Below are 22,516 nucleotides of genomic sequence, written 5' to 3' on the forward strand. Positions count from 1 at the left end.
TTTATATATATATATATATATATAAAAAATCTTCTCCTAAATTAAATTCCAAGTAGGAACAGAAAGCCATGCAATCACAACAATAAAGAAGGGCTACAGATACATTTCTTACTCAAGCTCAGCCAGTAGAAGTGTCAACTTAAAATCCCAGCACTGTATTTCCATTCTGGTCAGTGGCGGTAGGCTAGGCCATACATGCCTTTTGTACTAAAATTCTAGCTTGCTCTTTAATGAAAGTTTGCAAGGCTGATAATCCAGAAAGTCCTCTCTAAGCTGAAGCAGCCAAGTTTTTTGGGTAGTAATCATTATGATTTCTTAATATTATGGAAATACCAAAGCAAATTATGCTAACAGCACATCAAGTTTACAACAGCCATACAGAGCTACCATGAACGTTTAAGAACAGCGAAGTCCTAGTTATATCTCTACTAACACTTGAGATTACACAGGTTTGGACTTCACAAGCACATGGCACATTTTGCTTTAATGATAGTAAGTGCATAATTAAAAAAGTAAAATAGTAGGAAGAAGAATACTTAAGAATAAGTCACCAAGTTATCTGGATGAGAGGGAGACCAAAGCAAACTATAAGACAGCATACTTATTCTATATTATCAGAATAAAGGCAAGAAGGTAGAGGGTTTAATCTTTTTGTAATCCTTATTTTTAACTAAAAAGAAGCTGTCACACACCTAAACCGTACCATATTGCTGCTACCAGCAGATCCAATGACACCATGCTACGCCAGGGCCAGTTTAAACAATTATTTCCCTTGTGAAAGTTAATATAATAGGAAAGTGTGTTAAAAGAGGGTAATCAAATGGCTGCTTGGTGACCTGTGTAAAAGTGAGTGCATGATAATCTGCTAGTTCCTAGTGAGAAATTGTTTACTTCCAAAACCAGACAGTAACCACCACTGTTATCTAAAGAATTTCCAACAAGAGACTAAGCCACAAGAAATAAGAAATAATCTCCCTGTAGCTTCCAGACAACAGCAAGCAGATAACAAGCTGTCACTGCTAGCAGCTATGCATGACTTGTGTGAACAGTGCCAGTCTGTAGCAATGACAATACAGCCTTTTCTTGTACCACTAAATTCAGTAGAAATAGCTTCACAAAAGTACAGAAAATTAAAGGAAACACACAAGTGCTCAGTTACTGCCACAGAATAACCAAAGCTATTTTCATAGGTGGTGTAAGTAGAAAAATATTAACATTACATCATCAGCTAGATGACATACTCACATGATTGAGAAATTTGCTGTCTTTGGTAGCCCATCCTATTTGCATCACTCCCGAAGTAATGACTGTAACTTCATAGTACCAAAGGCCAGAATCGACACAGAACGTACATCTAACGCTTTCAAAGGATGAGGCATCACATCGAGCCTACCAAACCAAACCAAACATTAAGTTCTACAAAATTAGCATTCAAACAAGCCCTTTTTTCCCCTGGATCAAGTTTCTTGCATATAAGAATACACCAATGTAATTTTAGAGGCACTCCAGACAGAAAGTGACCTCTTTATAGCAATAATTGTCACACAAACTAGCAAGTAGCCAAGACTGAAAATTGTTCAGTGGTAAGCCACAAGAGCGGAAAAAAAAGTAGAAGGTTGAGAGAGTCAATTCAAAGATTTAAAGACTAAGATAACCAAGACATGAAGACCTAAGGCATTGGTTGTTAGCTGACTCCTTGTATGAAGGACAGAGAGGTATTCAATGTTAATTCATGAAATTCATCTGTAAGTAGTCAAACAAGTTTTTCTAAAAAGTAAAAGAGGAATTAAAAAAAAACAACACATGGCTGAGACAAAAACCATACTGCTATGGGCTTTTCAAAACTAGACAGGACAAACAACAGGAATTATACTCTGTGAACAATTTTAGTCAAAATGAGTGAAAAGCTAGCTGACTCTTAAGCACCCTCCTCACTTTCCTGAATTTTTTTTTGAGAAGGGGGGGTTGTCTTACTTTAGTGTGAACAATTCTACAATACCACTACAATCACTGTAGTGGTATTACAGCTCTCTGACAAAGCAAGTTTTCTATACAAAGCTGGCAAGGAACTTTGATTCATTCTAGGAAACCACAGAAGCAAGTAGCAAACAAAAATAGTTAAACACTGCCTTTTTCTTCAGACTCCCTTTTAGGTTGAAATCTTGAACTGATATCCTACCTCTAATCCATGTGGTGAGATCTTCAGGTATTCACTGACATCGTTACTGTTCAGCATAGCCCTAATGTTGGTCAAGTCAACCTTCTCGTAAGTAAACTGCCTGCCTTCTTTTAAAACTGCAAAATAAAACTAGTTTTAATCACTGCTGCAGCAAAACTTTAAACATTTCACATAGTGGCAATCAATCTCTCTAAGATCCAGTTAATTTTTGGCATAACTGAATGAAATATTGCCATTTTGCCTGCATGAAAACAGCATCACTTCCAACCCACTGTATGTTAAATATACTCTAAACATGACAACACGACCTGTACCTCTGACTAGAGCTCCTACAATCTAATTACTACTTTCAGGAAACCCACAGGCAAACATAAGGCATCCAAGTTCATACCCAGATACCACTGGTTTCGGATTTACCGTCGCATTTGTATATTCAGTTCGGCAGTTTTTCTGATTCACCACAGTGGAAAAGACTTTGGGGATGGGGAAGAGTGGGAAGGGCAAAACAAGGATTTGAAATTTTTTAGCCTCTCATTTTCAGGTAGTTGATGAACTCGAACTGAGCCAAAACCAGCTCTTTCTCCCTGCATTCCCTTTTCATATGAAGCATTTATCTTGCCAAGTGTCAAACTGATGACACATGCATGTTAATTTACAAATCAGAGATCTTATCTTAGGACCCTTCATATATCTCAAACTTGCTACAACACTTACACAGATGTTTACTAAACACAACTGACACTGGCTTTCCATAAGCTGGCTAAAGCCCCATAAAGCCCAGCAAGACCTTTCATCGAAATTTATCTAAAAGGCATTAGAAACTACAAGGTCCTTAAAGCTGCTGCACCCTCAAAATCACAACTAAACAAGCAAATTCGATGATTGTTAGTCATCCAAAAGGAGAGATCTAGTAAAGTGCTTTGTCAAACACTTTTCACCTTTGATCACAAGACCATATCTTTACTTTAAAAAGTCTTTAATAATTCTTTGAGATTGTGCACTGCTGGGGTGTGATCACAGTAGTGATTGTCACCAGGATATGTCAGTAATCCAGCTGTCCCACAGAGAGACAGACCTGCACTATTTAGCTACTCAGCACATCGGCTGAAGCATGGGTTACAGGAAGTATGGTGCAAAGAAGAATTTTCATTGCAGCTCTCGCTAGCAGAGTACAAACCACTTCCTTCCACAAACATTTTCCTTGCCAGAATTTTCCTTCCATGCAATTACAGTGGATTTTTTTTTTTTTGAAGGAGAGTGATTACAGATGCAGTCAGATATATTTACAATTATACAAAACAAACACAAAGTAGTCATCCATCTCTTTGGAGAAATGATTAATATTAAATTAAACCATCCCTTCGTTATACATACACAGATTGTCTAAACTCCACTGGGCACAGAATCCAACCTGGCGTTTTAAATAGTCTGGATTATCTGTCCATTTCTCTAGCAAGATCAGCTGGTCGCTAATGCACGATTCAGAAACTGTCATTTTATTTTCACCTGCAATTTCAGAGCAAAAACAATAATTGCTATAAACTAGGGATAAGTTTAGTTAAAAATAGTAACATTCCACAAATGCAGTAGAACCCCCCCCACCCCCCTTTAAACCTCAGTATTACAAACAGCACGAAATTCTTTCCCCAAGCAGATGTGAAAATAACTTAGCACTCAGATATACCACTTCTCAGCTTGGAGCTGCATCATCAAAAGAGTATTAGATCATGGCTGTTGTCCATCTCTCTAACGTAGACTCATTTATTTTCAAGTAACAAAGGTCTCGCATCATAAGTCTTTAAGTAGCAATTTCTAAGCTGAGGAGGACTGAGTTTCAGCAAATTTCTTAAGGGTTTGTGGGTGGAGGCATCATTAAAGCAATAAGTATTTTTTTCCTGCCTGCAAACACTCAGTCACAGCTGTTCGCCATCTCCAATACAGACTTATTCAGTCACAAAGGCCTTGCGTCGTAAGTCCTTCTACAGCAATTTCTAACTTGGAAGGACTACACTGAGTTTCAGCAAATATCTCAAGGGTTTTGAGGGGTAGAGGGATGTCACTAAAGCGGTAAGTATTTCTTCTTGCCTGTAAGTGGACAAACATTTCTCTTCCATATTTGTGTTTCCACCAATTCAGTCTTTCTCATGCTCATAAGTGTTAATCAGATGAACCAAGTGACAATCATGCAGTAGAAGCTACAGTATGACTGTTAAGAGCAGTGTCAGGCTAATACTTACTTGTTTGTGCAAACTTTTCCAGTGCGATTAGTGCAAAAAGCATCACCGTCGGATGGGACTGGAAGTTCTAAACATGGACAATAAGAAAAGTTATTTAATAAATACCCAGCACAGATGGATAGGAAAAGCTGTTAGTCTGTCACAGAATGCTTTAGGTTGAAAGGGACCTCCAAAGCTCCTCTAGTCCACGCTCCTGTGGAGAGCTGGTTCAAGCAGATCAGGCAGCTCGGTGCCTTGTCCTATCGACTTCTATCTATCTCCAAGGATGGAGAGCCCACAGACTCTCTGGAATCTCAGCTTTCTATAACATACTTTAACAGTATTCACCAAACATGACCCGAACTTTTCACAATAATAATAATAAAAAAAGCATTATAATTGCTATGTATGGACACATACAAAAAGATCGAAGACACTCACCAAGCTGTGAAGTAAATATTCCAATATGCCTGGGCTGAGTAAGCCTATACTTGCAGGACCTAGAAGAACATTAAAAATTAAATCCATCCATGGGAACTACCACGTACTCATCATTGCACAGATCTTTTAAACACAAGGCAACAAATTAAAGAACATCTAAGCACTTCACAGCAAAGCAGAACTATAATATAGTTCATATTATCAATATGAACTGATCGAACAAGTTAAACTTATAGTTCATATTATCAATATATTAACAATAATATCATTGTTCCCAGTCAAACATTTGCTACACATTTAATAATTACACAGTTACTGGCAAATTACAAACATATTCAGTTTACCTGCTGTAAGTTGGTACAGACTTCTAGCCACACTTCTGAGATTTTGAAGTAAGACTCCACCAGCCTCTGCTTACCATTTTTATGCTCATTACCTTTGAAAAAGACTGGCTCCCCTTTGCTTCCAGAGTCAAAGCATAAACACCAACTCCATTTAGCAGTAGCCCAAAATAAGCAAAACTGAGCATCTAATATAGCCTACTTGATGATTATACAATTTACAGCAGCACGATAGCAAGCAGCCAATTTAAAAAAAATACTCTGAAATATTGTCTACTTAATCAAGGGATAGATGCAGGGGCATCAGCCTCTGGCACCTACAAACTCTGAAATTGCAATCGGTTCCAACACAGCATTAACAGATTTGCTACCTGAGCTTATACAATGAGATTCACGTCCACTAAGACGAAAGTGGATACAGGATCTCATTTTGATCTAGTATAACGAGGTAGAAGTATTATAGTACAAAAATGCTTTCTGGCCTTGTTCTTTTTTTTGACAGAAATACTGAAATTTATTTTTTGATAACTATTAGGTGATACCGGACAATCACTTTTTCCTCCTTTTCCTGTCTGCTTTCAGAAAAGGAGCAAAAAACTAGATACAAAACCAACCATCAGAAAAGGAAACTTAATCATCAGTTTCCAGCACGGTACTATAAATGACAGGGAATAAAAAGTTCTATACAAAAAGCCACTTTAAAAGAAAATTGATGGGATTCTATTTTAAGTAACACAGAAAAGAGAATCTTTTCAGCTAACTACAATAGAACAATAAATGTTTAGCAGAAAGAGCAACTTTCTTTTTTGTTTCTATACAGACTCCAAGACTACTAATTTGATACTCCTGCCTACTGGCTAAAGAACTGTGTGTTCTCAGTAATTCACACACAGCCAGAGTAGGTCTACAGAAAAGACTGATTACCAGTGTTAAGGCAATATACGATAAATAAACACTGATCCACAATCACTAACCATACATGAGAAGGATTTAATCTTTTTAAGTGTCTGGGATTGTGAATGGTTCATTCAGATCCAAGCTAGTGAGTATTCAACATTTTAATCGAGCAGTAGATTCTGTCACACCTGTGACACAAGGTCTCCCCTCCATGCAGAACATTATTCAGTTCTAAGAAAACATTGCTGAACTAGTCTGCATCACGGGTGCTAAAGCAGAAAGTGCTTCAGCGAGCCAAATGCAAGCTTTCAGAAGAATCCCACGGCTTTACCTGCTAACTTCTCTGCTAAGCAGCCCAGTACTGCAGTTGTATTCCGGTGTTTAGCAGGGTGACAAGCATCCTGGCAAGCAGCAGCTCCGCTTAAGTTCAATATTTCAGTCAACTTTTGTAATGCATCCTGAAAAAGAAAAATTAGAAATCTCTTCAACATTACTGAATACAGTTTTCCCCCAACTCAATACAGTACAACAAATTATTTTTACACTGTATTACTAAAGTCAGTATCATACTACAGACAACAAGAGATGGTTATCTTCTAAGATAAGAAGATAATAAAGAACAGATGGGAAGAAAAGTTCAACATACCCCAGAGTTGTAACTTTAAAACTACCACCAGACTGTTGGTCATTGTTGTGATCAATGACTCGCAACACTTCTGGACATACACAAGTGAGCTACCTATAGCAATAGGAACTAGAACAGCAGACAAAGGCAAACAGTATCAACCAGCACATGTGGCACTACTACATCTGATCTGTTTCCAGTGTCCTAAAACTCACATCCTTTCCAAAAGAAAAGGGCTGGTTTAGACTTTAGAATTCAGGACTAAAGAGACATGCCTCAAAAAAAGAGCCCACATGCCCATCATAAATTTAGGATGCTGTCAGTTTTACAGGATGTCATAAATGGTATTCTTGAGAGCATAAATGGCTTTCGGTAGTCACGCTAATTTAGGAACTAACCGATGAGGGTAATAAACCTAAAATGCCATGCTTTGACTTGCTTCATTTAGGCAGTATGGTATGGATAAAATTCAAGATAGATCTAGAGCATAGCCTCCATTTTCAGAGTAGTTAGGGGTTAATCTAGAGCCAGAACAAGTTATCCCACAGGGAGAATCCCACCCTGCAAAGCTCCAAATCCCCTTCAACTTTCCAGACTTCAGGAAAATTCCAGCTGATTCAGATTGAAACTGCATAATCTCAGGCTAGGATCTAATTAAAATAGAAGAACTCATATTGAAGTCATCAGCAGTCCATTTGGAGGAAAAAAACACACAAAACAAACCAAAAAATCAAAACCCAACACAGAGTACTGCTCAAGTGGAATATACATGTTTCTTTGAATTGTGTTCTGAGCCACACTCAAATCAGTTTACTGTGCTAGAGCCCGAGGTTCGTACAGATATGACACAGAAAAGCAGTTATGTTCCCAAAAGAAAAGCCACAAAACCAGAACTGATGAACAGGACTAAGGAAAGCGGAAAGAACAGAGAAAGAAGAAAGGATGACTGAGCCACAGACTTGGGATGGAAAAGCCTCACTATAATTAGACTCTTGACATACTCTGATACTGCTTTTAGCCATTATTAGAACCATCACAGAGATCAACTATTTCGAGTTAAATAAAGACTTTAGAGAATAAACAGTTTACCACACTGCCATTTTAAGTTTATGGACTTTACAGCCTACAATAACAGAAAATGAAATACAGCCTGCTGCTGTTCTCCAGCTGACACAGAAGTGGGCACTGACTTAAAACCCCTAAGAAAAAAAAACTTAAAAACTTATCCCAAATGGAAAGAAAATGAACAGCAGCAAGCACTTTACTAGGCTGCATGTGACCAGCAGATCCCACAACTGCAGCTCCTTATGCCATTAAAAAAAAAAAGGAAAAAACCCCAAACAACCCCCTGCACCCCAGAAGCAGGCATCTTATTCCTTTTGTCATGTTAAGCTCAACTATTTCATAGCTAACTCCTTAAAATTAAACTACCTAAATAACAGTCATATGGCTTTCAAAAACCAAATCATTTGATTGCCAAGTACATTATATAGTCAAACAAAACGCACAAAATTCACTCTTCATGTGGTACATTCACAGTGGTCTCCATTTCCTGATTTTTTTTTTTTTTTTTTTCAAAGCAGGCAAAATTTCTAGTCATAGTTTTGTTTTCAAATTCATTTTGCCATCTATGTGACAGTTATCATACATTTAACTTGTTCAAAAGTCTCAGATGACTTTAATCAATAGCCTAGAGGAAAACAAAACCACACAACACTTCGGGTAGTTAGAGAGCTTGACTAGCTCTCCAGCCACTCATGCATTTACATAAGACAAAAAGCTACCAGCTTTTTATATCCCTAACAACGCAAACTGAAAATTAAAATTGGCAGCATAAGACGTAGATTGATAAATGAAAACTCCAATGATGTCATCATCAATTTTTGATGAAATGAGATCATGACAAGCATTTGAAGACAGACAAGTTCTCTGTGCAATGATCACATTTAAAGGGATTCAACAATGGTTAGCACCTTGAAGCACTTGAGGCTGTCACTAAAACACCTGTACCAACACCTCAGGTTACCTTTCCATCCAAAAAACAGATCAGTGGTCAGTAAAAAAAAAAAGTATTCAAATTTGCCAAAACTGCATCTAGATACTTCATAGTCAAAAAAAAATGTCATTTGTTTAACTTTACACGCCCACTTGTGTTGCATTCCTTATGTGCAGGGCAGGAACAAATTCAATAGCGACTTGTAAATGTGCAGCTTCCAATACTTGAGAACCAAACAGCAGAACTTGTACTGCATCTGTGTGCCCTGACTGCACAGCATGCATGTTCCACGTGGCAGGAGAGGACAGCAAGAAAAGCAGCTAAAGACTAAAGGCCTCTTGTTCTTCCCCACGGACCAGATTTATCTTTTTTTTCCCTCCCTGCCCCCCATGCTTCTAGCATTAAGTAGCTATTAGATACCAAGTCACCACAAATTACTCAAAGTTGCGAGTTACACCCATTTTCTGAACAGCTAACAGAATCTTGCATCACTGGTGAAACCCACCCAGAAGCTATTGCAGGTGTGGCAACCATGAATAACTGAAATTAAGCCACAGATAAATACATACACTTTAGACTCACTTTTGTTGGCAGCGGACATTCATCAAGTAGTAGCGTTATAACAGCTGGTCCCAGGGGATCTTCTAATGGAATAACTCTAATTAAAGACTGGACAACTTCCAACCAGCCTTCATCTGTCAACCACAAAACAGAAGTAATGCTCAGAATTTACACTGCAATTCTGAAGTGTTCAAAATATATCCATAAATGTAAACTGAAAAATCCTCAAAATTACCCAGTGCGTTTACAGACACTAAGAAAAAAAAAAGTAACTTTTTACATTAATGTCAGTTTGCAGCAGTTTAGAGCTTTAAGTTCAAGGAGAAAAAAAAGCTTACAGCAGCTTGGGTAATAGTGAACACCTCTATTGTTTGGAGAACAGTCTTGCCCAGGCCAGAGCATCCTTTAGTTCCCACTAGTACTAGGAAGGAATACTCCTGACTGGCATGGGCAAGCACTTTGTTCCAGCATGACAGTCAAGAGTTCAGCGTCCAATGTCAACTCTTAAGTGTTAAATGCTGCATCAATGATGACATTGAAGAAATACTTCTAGCCAGAATCAGAACACTCTCCTTGAGTTCCTTCAAGTAACAGGGGTCTCAGAGGAACTGCATTACCTTGTCCCATGCCTGGTGGTCTAAAGAAAATTTGCTGTCATAAGAAACAGCTCTCACTGTTTAATGAGAAGACAAGTACTTGCTTCTACTTGCAAGTAAATAACAATCCACATATAAGATGTTAAACTACTAAAGCAAACAGATTTGGATTTACAAGAAAGTAGTTTCCTTAGAAGTGAAATTACAGAGTCTGTATCTGCACACAAGCGAGGTTGAAGAGACATAGCACTTCTTTCAACAATGACAAGTAAATGTAAGTAACACATTGAGGTTTGAGTTTCCTTAGTATATTCCCCTGAAAAACATTTTACTGAATTGCTATAAAATCTAATCAGGTTGATCGATTTTTTTTTTGATATAGAAATACATTTCCTAAGACCAGTACCAACTCTGAGAGAGAGAGATTCACCTAAACCAGGAGTTTGGCGGAGGTCTTTGGCTGGGAGAATTTCTCCTACTGTAACAAAGACAAAACAGCCCTTGCACAAACACAGCTCATCTTGCAGGAGTACTTAGGGACAGGATTAGAACAACTACATCAATAAAGCAGAGGGCTAAGGACAGCAAAACCGCAAACAAAAAGTACGTACTATTTGCCAACACTGGAGCATGTGGCTTTAAACCATCTCTATGTACATATACAGGTTGTTCCTGCCTTATTGCAAACAGACATTCTTTGGGGCTTACAGTTTAATACCATTACAATGTGCTTGTGGCCATCCCTTGGCTGCTTCTGGAGAGTTCACACGGGAAGTTTATTTAACAGAGTTCAAAAACTCAGGCAAATGCAATGAGCTCAGTGAAACTTCTGAAGGTCAGAACTGTGTTTTGGATCCCACATCCCTAGAGCTACAGCAAGTCATAACACATACTGCTAGCATGTATTTTAATTCGCAAAGAAAAGAGGTTTGGGGTTTTTTGGTGGTTGGGTATTTTTTTTGTTTGTTTGTTTTGCTTTGTAGTCACAACTGAAATGCCCAACCCAATGCCTTGATACCTGTTTCTGCCATTTCATGCAACGTGATCATTGAATAAGGAGGCTCCTGGTCACTGAAAGAGATATTACACACATCAAATTTATGCACAATCATCAACATAATACAATGAATAAAATTACAACAAGCAAACAGAAAATTAATCCAGTAAGTATTTAACAAAAGGAAGTTACATATGCTGCAGACTGCTAATGCCATTTTCAGAGCTGAAACACAGATGGGCTCTGAACCTTTCTCTGGCTCAAAGTCAACATCTGCATATCTACAATAGCTGATAAATGAAATGGTGATCCATATCTGCATGTCTAAAAGCTGAACATAATGCTTAGGCTTAGTGCTATTCATTAGCAGGGTTCCTCAGAGCACTATGTCAGAGGTCACGAAGTGAACCAAGAGCAGTGCACAAGGAACATAGCTTAAATACAATTTTTTTCCCCAAAAGTTCTCTGCTAAATATATAAATATAAAAAAACCCCAACCATCCACAAAACTGAAAGGCAAGCCACCTAACAGCATCACAGACTTCAAACTCATTAACACGAGCTGTAAGAGAGAGTTAAGGCAGTTTAACAGAAGATATTTAACCCAAGCCCCTTTCCAACATGAAAAATGTAAAAAGTTCAATTAGATCAGTTCTTCAGTCTGGTTTGCTGGAGCAAGGACAAGCAGCTATGGCCAGGTCTGTTCATCTGAGCAGGCACTGCCGTTCAAAGTACCTAAAACAAGATCTCAAAACGCTATTCAGTAAGCACCTCCAGGTCCAGAAAAAGCTCATGCAGCAGCAGGTCCTAAATGCTTTATTCAGTGCTGCTTAGGCACTGCAAACTAACCCCAGGCTCATCATTCTGTGTTCCACATTCAATTTCTATCACACAGCTCTGAAGTGAAACTGGAAATGTGAAATACAGATGAATTTTAGAAAAATATCAACACAGATTAATCGTGCAGATAATTAATCGCTCCAAAGCAGATAGTCAAAACTGAGATTTTTTTTTCTCTTCTTTTATAATAAAACTAAAAATGATGTAAATACATGCTTTTCTTACAAAAAAAATAACACATTCTTAAATATTTCCACAAGAAAATGCTAAAGTGAAGTTTAACCCATTTTTATATCGCCATAATATTTCAAACAAATAGCAGCATTATTTATTTACTTTTTTTCCCTCCAAGCATCTCTGCCTTTCTTCTGGAAACTAATCTCCCCAGCAGGAAAAAGCAGTGCGATACTGCAAGCAGGATTACCTCAAGAGAAAGGATGTAAAGACTCAAAGAAAGAAGAAAAAAACCCACACAAACCATAAGTACAAGAAAAGGATGAAATTTTTATCAGCGTGACTTCAGATTCTGTCATGGGTAGCAGGTGTTAGCAGTACTGGGACTGAGCAAAGGACAGTCCTGTCCCACTGATTTACCATTTTAAGCACTTAATTTCCAAACATCCCCTCCAGCACACACCTTCCTCATTTGGAAACAAAACAGTCATTTTGCTAATTTCTTAATTTGCAAAGCAGCACTTCACATAAGCTCCAAAAATTAGTACTTATCCTTCTGAGGCTAGGAAATGAAACTTAACTCCTTTCCTTCTAAAAAGGAGATCTCTCTAGATATGAGAGGAAAAAAGCAGTTGTCAGATGTGTTTGAGGTGAACTTTGAGATTTGATAAAACAAAACAGAAACACAGCAAGCAAACCCAAACAAACTGCAAACAGAGGAAGCAACTGTTCATTGCAGATCACAGTATAACAACTTCATTTACAATTCATCTCAGAGTGTTCCCATGTATTAACTTTCAGTATAGAGTTTGGAAAAAAATTGTCAGAAAAAGGGGTTTGCCTTGCATTCTTTAAACTGCTATCTTTCACTCTCTAAGGCTGTACTATCACACTGAAGCCCATATTTCCAACCTGCTGTTACTTACACACTTTCATTTTAGTTTGACTTTATACTTGCACATTTTTTGACACAAAGAGATTTGTCAGCTTCCCTACCACTTCCTTCAGTGGTGGTGTTTTCAAAACTGAAAAATCAGCTCTAGGAGGAACAGGTGATAATGGAACATACTTATTCCTACAGTCTCTCACTTACACTGAAACCCAAGATTTCCAGACATGATGTTTTCTTTTTCTTCCAAGTGAGCATTCCTATTAATCTGAAAAGGGCTACCATTAGCTTCAAGTCTAGCAGAAAGGCCCCTTGAACTTTTTTCAGACACATTTAGACAGTTTGCCTTGTGAACAGACCCCTCCATTATTCATAGCCATAGGTCTTTATCTGCAAGAACTTGTACTATTTAGCTGTGTTTTAAAACTGGCTGTGTCTTACCAACTGCCTTAATAGGAAATAAGGGAAACCAGTACACCAGCACAGCTCTCTCCTGGGCTCCCCAGGACAAGACAGACGGGAACGTGTCTATAAGGGAAGGTGTCTAGCAGAGGGCTTCCAAGATGGTTGAGGGCTGGAGAACGTGACATACAAAGAGAAGCTAAGACAAATAGGTTTGTTCATCCTTAAGCGGCAGGGGGAGGGGGGAAGGCAGGGGTAGTGGAAAGGAGGAAAAACCATATTGCTATCTGCAACTACGTAATGGGAAAGAGCAGAGAGGACAGAGTCAGGCTCTTCTCAGGGGGGCACAGCAACAGGATGAGAGGCAAGAGGAGCATGCTGGAACATGGGAAATTCCAACTTTTAAAAATATTTACTTATTTAAACCATGGAGGTGGTCAAACACTGGCACAGGGACCCAAAGAGGTGGAGAATCTCTATATTCTGAAGATGTTCAACACTTGACTGGATAAAACCCTGAGCCACCTGCTCCTGCTAGACCTGGGTTTTAAGCAGGACGCTGGAGTAGATGAACTTCAAGACATTCCTTCCAACCTATGCGATTATGTGACTCAAAGCATTTCACTGGAGTCTGTATTAAAAATAACCAAACCAATCAGCAGCTTCAGGAATTTGTCAGAAACAGGACTCCAGCATCAGTGAAATAACTATGCTTTTGTCCCTCAGTAGCATAGGAAAGCACTTACAGGATTACAAAACCGACTCCAAGACCCACAGGAACAGAACCAACTGCTGAACTTAAGGGAAAGGAGAAGGCATGCAGATTAGGGAGAGACTTTCAAAAAAGTCTGCCATGATTTTAACTTAACAATTTGAAGACAGTCCACAAAATAGAACCTGTTAAAAAAACCCAAACCCCTTAGATTTAAATGTTCAGGGGAAAAAAAAAGTTCTAGTATTTCCATTTAAAGTATTTTACAGCAGGAGGGCAAACTCCTCCTCTGCAGGCACATGCCACAGTAACAATGCAGGTATACGCATCAATGCGCACTTGTCCTGAGCCTCATCCACCTCAAACTCCAGCTGTAAAGCTAGAATAGCGTTTTTCCCTCTGTTCTGGCCCTTCCGATTCCTAGCCTGCACCTAACCCAAAAGGTGATGAGCTAACGTCACCCATCATTTTTAAGGTCCTTTTAAAGCTTTCTACAAAGCAACACAAAACCAAAAAAATAAGGATGAATACATAAATAGCCCCCACACCCTTAATGGATGCTTTGAGCATGCAAGGAATGCAATACTGGGATCGTGAGTTGAACAGTCACAATATGCGGTCTTTAAAAAGTAGTCAGACTTATAACTGGAAAGAAAACTTCAGTCTGTTTACAGAAGTTAACAAAGATCAAAGCTCTCAGTTTTGCTTAACCATTTCTAGAGAAGTAAATGCAGCCTGAAAACAGAAAACTTACACAATGACCAATTTTTAGGACAGAGGTTCCCAAACTCTAGAGTGTTCATTGCTTCCTAAACTGTGTATCTATGCCAGGTAAGAAATACAGAGTGCACTCCTTGTCCCACCTGGGTGTAGGCCCATACAGGAACTGTGAGAAAGCTCCTCAGCTCGTGGAAGAGTCTGTACCTGGGCACTCAGGAGCTACTTCTATTACCTAGGAAAGGTGCTCCTCTCCTAAGCTTCCAGGTGGAAACACGCAGCTGCTTCAGGGAGGGTCAGGTGTAGATCGGTGAGAGGATGGAGCCACAGTTTGAGAGAAGACAAGAACATTTTCACTCATGTGGAATTATTCCTTGAGGAGGTACTTACTTATCTACTAACGTCCGAATTACAGCCAGCGTGTCAAGTACTAGCCCATCCACATTCTGTTTTTTCCTTCTTGGTTCATGAGGCCCTCGACCCCTCCTGGGTGGACGGACAGGGTCCCTTGAGTGGCTTCTTGCTTCAGGTACGTGTACTCTACTGTTGTCTGTCTGCCGACTCCGAGACTCCACATTGTCTTCTGCTCCACTGTCATCGCGGCAAACGCATGAGTTTCCCATATTGCTAGCCCGCAAGGCTCCCAGTAAATGGGGAATGTGGTGCTCTAGAGTCAACAGTAAACCTTGAAAAAGGCTTCTGCTAGCATAGAATGCAACCAAAGCAACTACAATCATCTAGAAAGTTTTAAGAGTAATGTTTGTGTGATCCTGAATTGTGATTTTTTTGCATTATAAGCGTTGCTACCAGCTGGAATGAATGGGAAGTTGGAGACTTAGTTTCCGATATAATTGGTTAAAATACACATTGGTCATCCAGAAGGAGGTCTGAAAAAGCAAACCCAAAACAAGAGTCAGTGTTACTACTTCTAATGAATAACAGAAGAATTCCTATTTTAGTAAACAGAATCAGTCTTGGCAGACAAAGCACCTAGGAAACATAAGATTTGTACCTGAAGTCTATTGCTGGGAGGGGAAAAGGAAGGAAGAGGAGGAGGAGGAAGTTCACCGAGTAAGTAGCTCTTGTCCACACACCATTCTTTTCTATACTACCTATTATTTCCCATTTCTTCCATGGTTTCTGGATGCAGAGGAACAATTTTTTCCTTAAATCTAGCACACTGCTACCCTTTAAACACTAACAGTTTCATTTATTCTTTACCCTTTATAGAGACATACTGCTTAGGCCACCCAGATAAAGGCTGTACATTTAAGATTCTCATTCCCCATCAGGAATATTCAGTATAATTTCCAGACAGAGTCTAGAAAATAGCCAACATTGTAAAGAATAATCTTACAGTTATGGCCTATCTCAACAAACAATAGATATAACACTGAACTCTTTAGTCCATCTGCATGTTTTTTGGAACATGCCTACATCAATTGAATTCTCACCCAAAAAGCACCAAGTATGGACCTTGAAATAAACAGGAATTACAAACATCATTTTAATGCCTACAAATCTACGCAGGATTTTGAAAGAAGTGTTTTCTGTGCAGGTTGTACGCTCGTTCAGAGCTACCAAACCAACCAATTTTTGCGAACGAAGACTAATTCAATAATTCTTTTGTTCTTGATTCAAATGGTTTGGATCAAATACAGGTCCACTAGCAACTGAGATTGTAGGGCAGTCCCTCCAAATCATTAAATTGAGAAGGCTAGCAAGAGCAAAAGGATTCAAGACCCCACTACAAGTTATTTTTCAAGCCATAGGGTATATTTCTACAGAACATTACATAAAGGCTCAGCTAAAATAAAGCCCTAGAAAAGACACCATGTCACTACTTATGTACTTCAAGCATGCCAGAATAAATAACTATTAAGACTAAATGCATGTTATTCTTAAAAGAATCAAGTTCAACATTTAAGCTAGAAGTTATGGCAAATATCCTGTAGAATAGTAATAACCTGTTACAAGTATTAAATAATCTATTTAACAGCAGACATGTAGCACCATAAAATTAAAAGAAAGCCAAGGACCGTTTCCACCTTTCAAATATGAAAGGCCCCTTACCATCGGAGCCAACTGACAACCATGCAATTGCTGGCTGCCATTTGGGACAAGATCATGACAAAATTATTTGGGAAGCCAGACACTGGTCATATGAGCAAGTGTCTGGACGTACAGCTGTCACTGCAAAAGCACTACAAACAAGCTCTCAGACTCTTCTGTAGTTTGAAGTACGTTATCTTCTTTTAGCCTAATGAAAAGTTCAGTATTAAGAAATTAACTGAAGGCTAACTAGGGAAAAAGAAAATCCCTCAAGTGATACTAATTGCAAAAAAAAAAAATTTACAAGATTTTGACTTCTTGTTCAAGAAATTCTTAAACCACAGATCATTAAAAAGGCTTTCAGCGTCACAACGTGCTTGCCTTACTCTCTAAGCAGTTTGACCTAACAAGGCGGGACACCAAGCTCAGGAGTCCTTCCACCTGAGCCAATACAACTGTTACCTTCTCAGTCAGCAAGTAAAAAGCAGATACAAGGGTGCCAATACAGATTGCATAAATCTTAAACAGAATTGTGTAGTATCTCAACTGGTTCAAATGACTTTAAGAAGTTGCAGGGGAGTGTGGTGTGTTTCTTTTTTATCTTTAAAGAGCTAGTAATGTTAAATGCAAAATATGTCTTCCTAAGGAAAAAATATCCATGTCTTCATGAATCTAGATCATTTAAGGGTATTTTAGTAACATAATACTAAAATGTAAAACTGTTACAGATCTAGAATCTGAATTAAGCTGCTCTGTAACTTAGGAAAACGTTAACAGAATCTACCTTGTCATCAAAACAAATATGGAAAAGCCGTATTTTAGGGATTAGCAATGAGTAAGAACCTACCTAAGGAAACAAAAATAAACATAAGTCAAGATTATTGAAACCTAGGTTTTTCTGGTTGACAACTTAAAGCATGATTAAAAACAAGTGATTATGATCAACTCACCTTTAAGTGTGTTTGGCTCAGGAACAGTTGGGCTTGCTCACAAAGCGCTGTGACAGAAGCGGACTGTACTTCAGGGCACAGAGGCAGCCGTATCTGGAAAAGCAGCACTCTCTAAGCCTTTATTGTAGGCAGCGAGTCATTATGGCTGACTCTGCTTTCAACTTTTAGGAACTACGCTGAACAGTCCCTGAAGACAGATGGAAAAGAAAGAACAATTCATTTGGAAACTGCCTCTGAGGTAGATGTATTCCACCTCCTTCCTACACCCGCCATGACATCAAGCCATGCTGTTGTTTTCAGCTACACTGAAGCCTTTACAGGGGAAATTCTCTCAAGGCTTCAAAAATGAGTTTGCCACCTACTAGCTTTAGGACTAGACCCAGCTACAGAAAACCCAATCTGCTTTTACAGCTTTGGTCTTCCAGACACCATAGCATCAAGTGCAGAGCAGTGACCAACTCCCCCCCCTCAAATTACTGCCTACAGGAGGAAGAAGGGAAGCAATTAATACCTGGTCCACATCACCCTCGAGAAGGGACAGCAGAAAATAAAAGCAAGTACACTATAAAGTTGATTAGATAAAGGGAAGAGAGAAATGACAGAATAAACTCCCCTTATTTAGTAGAGAGCTGAGTTTGACAGCATTCACTTGGTTGTTGTTACCACCATGTACAAGGAGTTCATTGTCAAGCCTTAAACAAACTGAAAGGCTAAATAATTAGGAACATAAGGGAGAAGAAGAAGAGATGGCTACAGATCCACCTCGCAAACCAGTTTGTCTGGACAGAGCATGAATGCATGAAGAGAGGTTCTGAAGTGCAAAGGAAAAGCTTTTTAAGAAAAGTCTTTTAAAACAGTGATGTACCAGATTGAACTTGAGCTGATATATTTTTCAAGGACAGCTTTACAACATTATAATCAAGTGCGATTTTAGCAGTAGGCTGTCGGCGGCCATCCCAACTCTCTCGCTCACTGCTGAAGTAAAGAGGACAGAGACATCAAACTTCAGGTCAGGTCAGCTGCAGGATAGAACAGGGAAATACAGTCAAGAAGGGAGATGCAAGTGATCAGAGCGATCAGTTCTGCTCCTGTCCAAACTCAGAGACAAAACCAACACACAAAACGAAAAGCATTTTGCACATCATGAAAGATGAAATATATTGTTGTTTCAGTAAGAGGTAACAATCTCTGCATACAGAGATGGAAAGAAATTTTAAAATTTAAAGCTCAAGCCTAATTTTCACAAATCCCTGCTCTCAAAAAAACCTGGACAAAAATATTTTTTAATTCCACAAACACATAACAGTCTACTGGCAAATATTGTGGGAATAAAACAGAATGGGTTTTTTTAAAGACTTTGTCTAAAAGGAGAAAAAAAAAAAAACAAAATCAAGGAGCAAAACAAGAGTATCACAACAGCAGTATCAAAATAGGCCAAGATAAGCATCCTCTCCTACGTGGCAGCAGATACATGAAGCTGGTATAACAGCCAGCATACAGTAACAGACAAAGAGGCTCTTTCCTAGTGCCCTGAGAGTCAATAGCTCAGTCTCCCAAGACAAAGGCCACGTGTTTGTTTTGCTGTTAAAACACAGCTAAGGAAAAGAACTAATCTTTCATAATCTATTTAAATTCTTTTTCAGCAGTTACACAGTTAAGAGTCTCTGCAACTGCTTTTAAAATTTAGCAGTCTGCTATTATAAGGGTATGACCAACTGTTAACCAAAGCCTAATAGTTTTCTTAAAAATTATGCTATTGGGGAATTTAGCGTCGTTTGTGACTTTTACCTTTTGTGTTTCAATATCACATCAAAACACTCTTTAACCCAAGTTATGTTCTGAGCTAATGGCTAAGAGTCATCTAAGCAACAGCACAAGAATAAAGAAAGGTTTCCCTGGAAGGCTGCTGGAACAGAAACCTAGTGCCTCCTGTCAGGGCTACGATGACATCGTGCAAACACCATTTTCTTAAACAATTGGTGCAAGTCAAAGTAGAACTGAAAATCTTCAGATGAAGCAACTGTGCATGAAAATACCAGCAATAGCTAAACTACAGGAGAGAAAGAAAACAGCTTCTCCATGTTAAAAGCTGTGACCCCTCTCCTCACAATTAGATTTCGGTGTCATTCAGATATACCGCAATGCTAGAAAGCCCCATCTCATCAGTTCTGTACTCGCCCAAGGAATATTCTTTGGCAAATTTAGAAACTATTAACAAGACTATGAAAGCTGTTCACAACAGCAGCCAGATTTATAGAAGTGGTAACACTTTTATTTTACTTTGAAACAGTGTTTTAACAAAAGCTTGGCCCCACGTTTTTCAGTGCAAGAAATGGTGAAGGCAGCAGCCTTTTCAACAGGCAAGGTCATCCATTCACTGTGAATTCTGATCATCAGATGTTACTTTAGGATGCAGCATTACAGAGTTGCCAAACATATAGAATAAAAATTTACATTTTGATCGTAAGAAGTACCTGGTATCGATACCTCTCATGCTGAACAGACACTGTGGGAACAGCAGAGAACGCCAGTGCCCCACACCACCCCCTTAACACCAGAGAGCACCTGCAGGACACCTACCAAATGGCTACCCCGGCATGTTTTCCCCTAAAAGCACCAGGCTCAGATAGTGTTTGAGCCAGACACCTTCCCTGCACCAGAGAAAAGCAGCAGCTGTGGCACTGCCGGAGCCCTGCCCGAGCAACCTCCCGTGCCCCCACACACCTCCACTGGCCATCGGGACCATCCTCGCCACAGCAAAGCAGCTGCTCTCTTCGTAGGCTCAAGTACGTGTATGGATGCACAAAGGAGTTGCAAGCTGTCCAAGCCAACCAACCTGCCACAGCTGGAAGACCAAATGGGAAAGATGAAATCATCATCCATTGAAATGGATGCTATTTGAGTGGATTTACACCTGCCTGGCAGGGCAGATGCCCAGCCTACCCAAGAGAGGCCTCCTCTCGATCATCCGACAGAGCACGCCAATGGAGAAGTCGGCTCCAAGTGGCATTAGGCTCATTTTCTCTGCAATACGCAGCCCAGGAGTCAGTGATTCATCTCCTCAAATATTCAGTTACAGCCAACCATAATACTGCCTCATGATGGAAAATGCTTCTCCTTTCCACGAAATGGAGTGCATTGCCAAGCAAACAAAACAAACAAACAAAAAAACCCCACAAAAACCCCAACCTCATGTACATAAATGAGTAGAGAGGGTTTCAGCTACTCGAACCGCTTTTCCAGCTTCTGCCACGGTTACAAGAGTAAGACTAGTGATCTCTCCTCTCGAAAGCAGGGTAACGCAGGAGCTTAGTCAGCAAACCACACAGCAAAGCTGATAGCTTTTCAAATGCAAAACTGTGAGAGTTTTGGGCAGCAGCTTCCTATTAAGGAGATAAAATAATTAGAAATATTTCCTCAGCATTTCTTTCCCAAAGAAATGATGCTCCTAAAAAGGAAGAGATGGAAATACTTGTGATGCCAGTTGGATGAAAAGTTCAAACTACCACAAGAAGGAAACATAGCTATGAATTGCTGCAAGATACAGCAATAAGAAGCCTGTTTGCAACTACAAGCTTTTAAAACACAGAGAAGCTATCAGCTCTGAAATGATCAGGGTATGTGATGAAAACTAAGAATTTCCAGTGAATTGAATATGATTATAATATGAAACAGACTTTCTTAGGAGATCACATTGAGATCTGAGGTCAAACTCAACTGTAAGACTCATGCAACTAAAAAGAAAGAGCTAAAGAGCTACTTGACATCTAGCGTGGCTACCACGCAGCACACGCATTAAGTGGACTGCAGGCTTCAGGAGGAGAGAGTAAATGCCATGCCAGTTCTTCTGCACGTAGGAATCAAACATCATATTGTGTAATCCAAAAAAACCCCTAATTCATTTCTTTTTTTTTTTTAAATATCCCAGAGGGTTAAGACTATCAGCAAAACTCAATGGGAAACAGCATTTACTGGCATGCAGTGTGTCAGCATCCGCAGGACAAAGCCACTGCCACAGTCATTTGCTTTCTTGCTGTAGTAAAAGCACCCTAAACTGAAAGCAGACCGACTTTGACCAGGTCTCCTTCACAGAAAAAGACTGATCACATCTCAAAAAACTTTCCAGCTTCTGCCCAAGTGCTTGTCAGTGAAAATCCCCACGGTTGTGCAGGGCTTACGCAAAAAATCGGGCTTTAACCCTGCTGTCTTCTCTAGGTAATTCTAGCTTTGTCAGAAACACGGAGTAGTTGAAGGATCTGATCTCTTGTTTGACTTGATGCGATAGTAGTCAAAGGAGAAAGAAGCAGCAGATAGTAACTACCAGCGCAATAGTTTCTTTTTCTGTAGACTCACTGTGAGAGTCAGATTTTATAGCCACCTGTACATCGGACTACTTTGTCTTTTTACTTCCCTTAAATCTGTTTTCTAAGTTAGTATAGGAATACTAAAATTGCAATATGGATCTAAAGTGAGCTTCACTTTCTCACTTAAACTAGCATCTACACAGTAGGCCTGGTAAAGAGACTCCTGCCTTTTTCCCTTACCTCTGCATACAGAGACACCGGTGCTCAGGGCTCCGCAGGCATGAGAGACTGTTTCGCTACAGTTCTTTCTGAAAGAGAAACTGAAGCATTTAACCACCTTCTAAGCTTCCCCATGTCAGAGGTCACAATTTGTCACCTCACAACCGTTTAGGTGGAACTGTCCTTTGTACCACAGCCTCCAGAAAAGCCTCACCCACGCTTTACATCTAAACCACCCATTCAATGCTGGTATCAATCATGCTTGTGTATCAATCAGTTCTCGTCTCCCCAAACTGTAGATGGGTTATTACATTTCTTTTCAGGCACAAAGCTGTAAGTTACGCTTAGAGGCAGCTGAATACACTTCTGAGATAACAATCGTTAAAAGAGATAGCGGTATCTGACAGC

The 22,516-nt window shown here is 39.4% G+C and overlaps 1 protein-coding gene across 1 annotated transcript; it reads right to left on the minus strand.

Annotated features, from left to right (window-relative positions):
* Nucleotides 1–1,245: 1,245 nt before the first annotated feature.
* Nucleotides 1,246–15,320, minus strand: RSPRY1 (ring finger and SPRY domain containing 1; the record flags this gene model as incomplete). Its single annotated transcript, XM_009703675.1, has 9 exons — nt 14,974–15,320; nt 10,871–10,923; nt 9,278–9,390; nt 6,406–6,532; nt 4,837–4,895; nt 4,417–4,483; nt 3,554–3,685; nt 2,180–2,295; nt 1,246–1,389 (listed from the first exon to the last, which is right to left on the minus strand). Coding segments are annotated over exons 1-9 (1,158 nt in total), but the record flags the coding sequence as incomplete, so codon positions are not given.
* Nucleotides 15,321–22,516: the final 7,196 nt, after the last annotated feature.

The sequence above is a fragment of the Cariama cristata genome, unplaced genomic scaffold (assembly GCF_000690535.1).
Source record: "Cariama cristata isolate BGI_N322 unplaced genomic scaffold, ASM69053v1 scaffold36897, whole genome shotgun sequence".
NCBI classification, from domain to species: domain Eukaryota; kingdom Metazoa; phylum Chordata; class Aves; order Cariamiformes; family Cariamidae; genus Cariama; species Cariama cristata.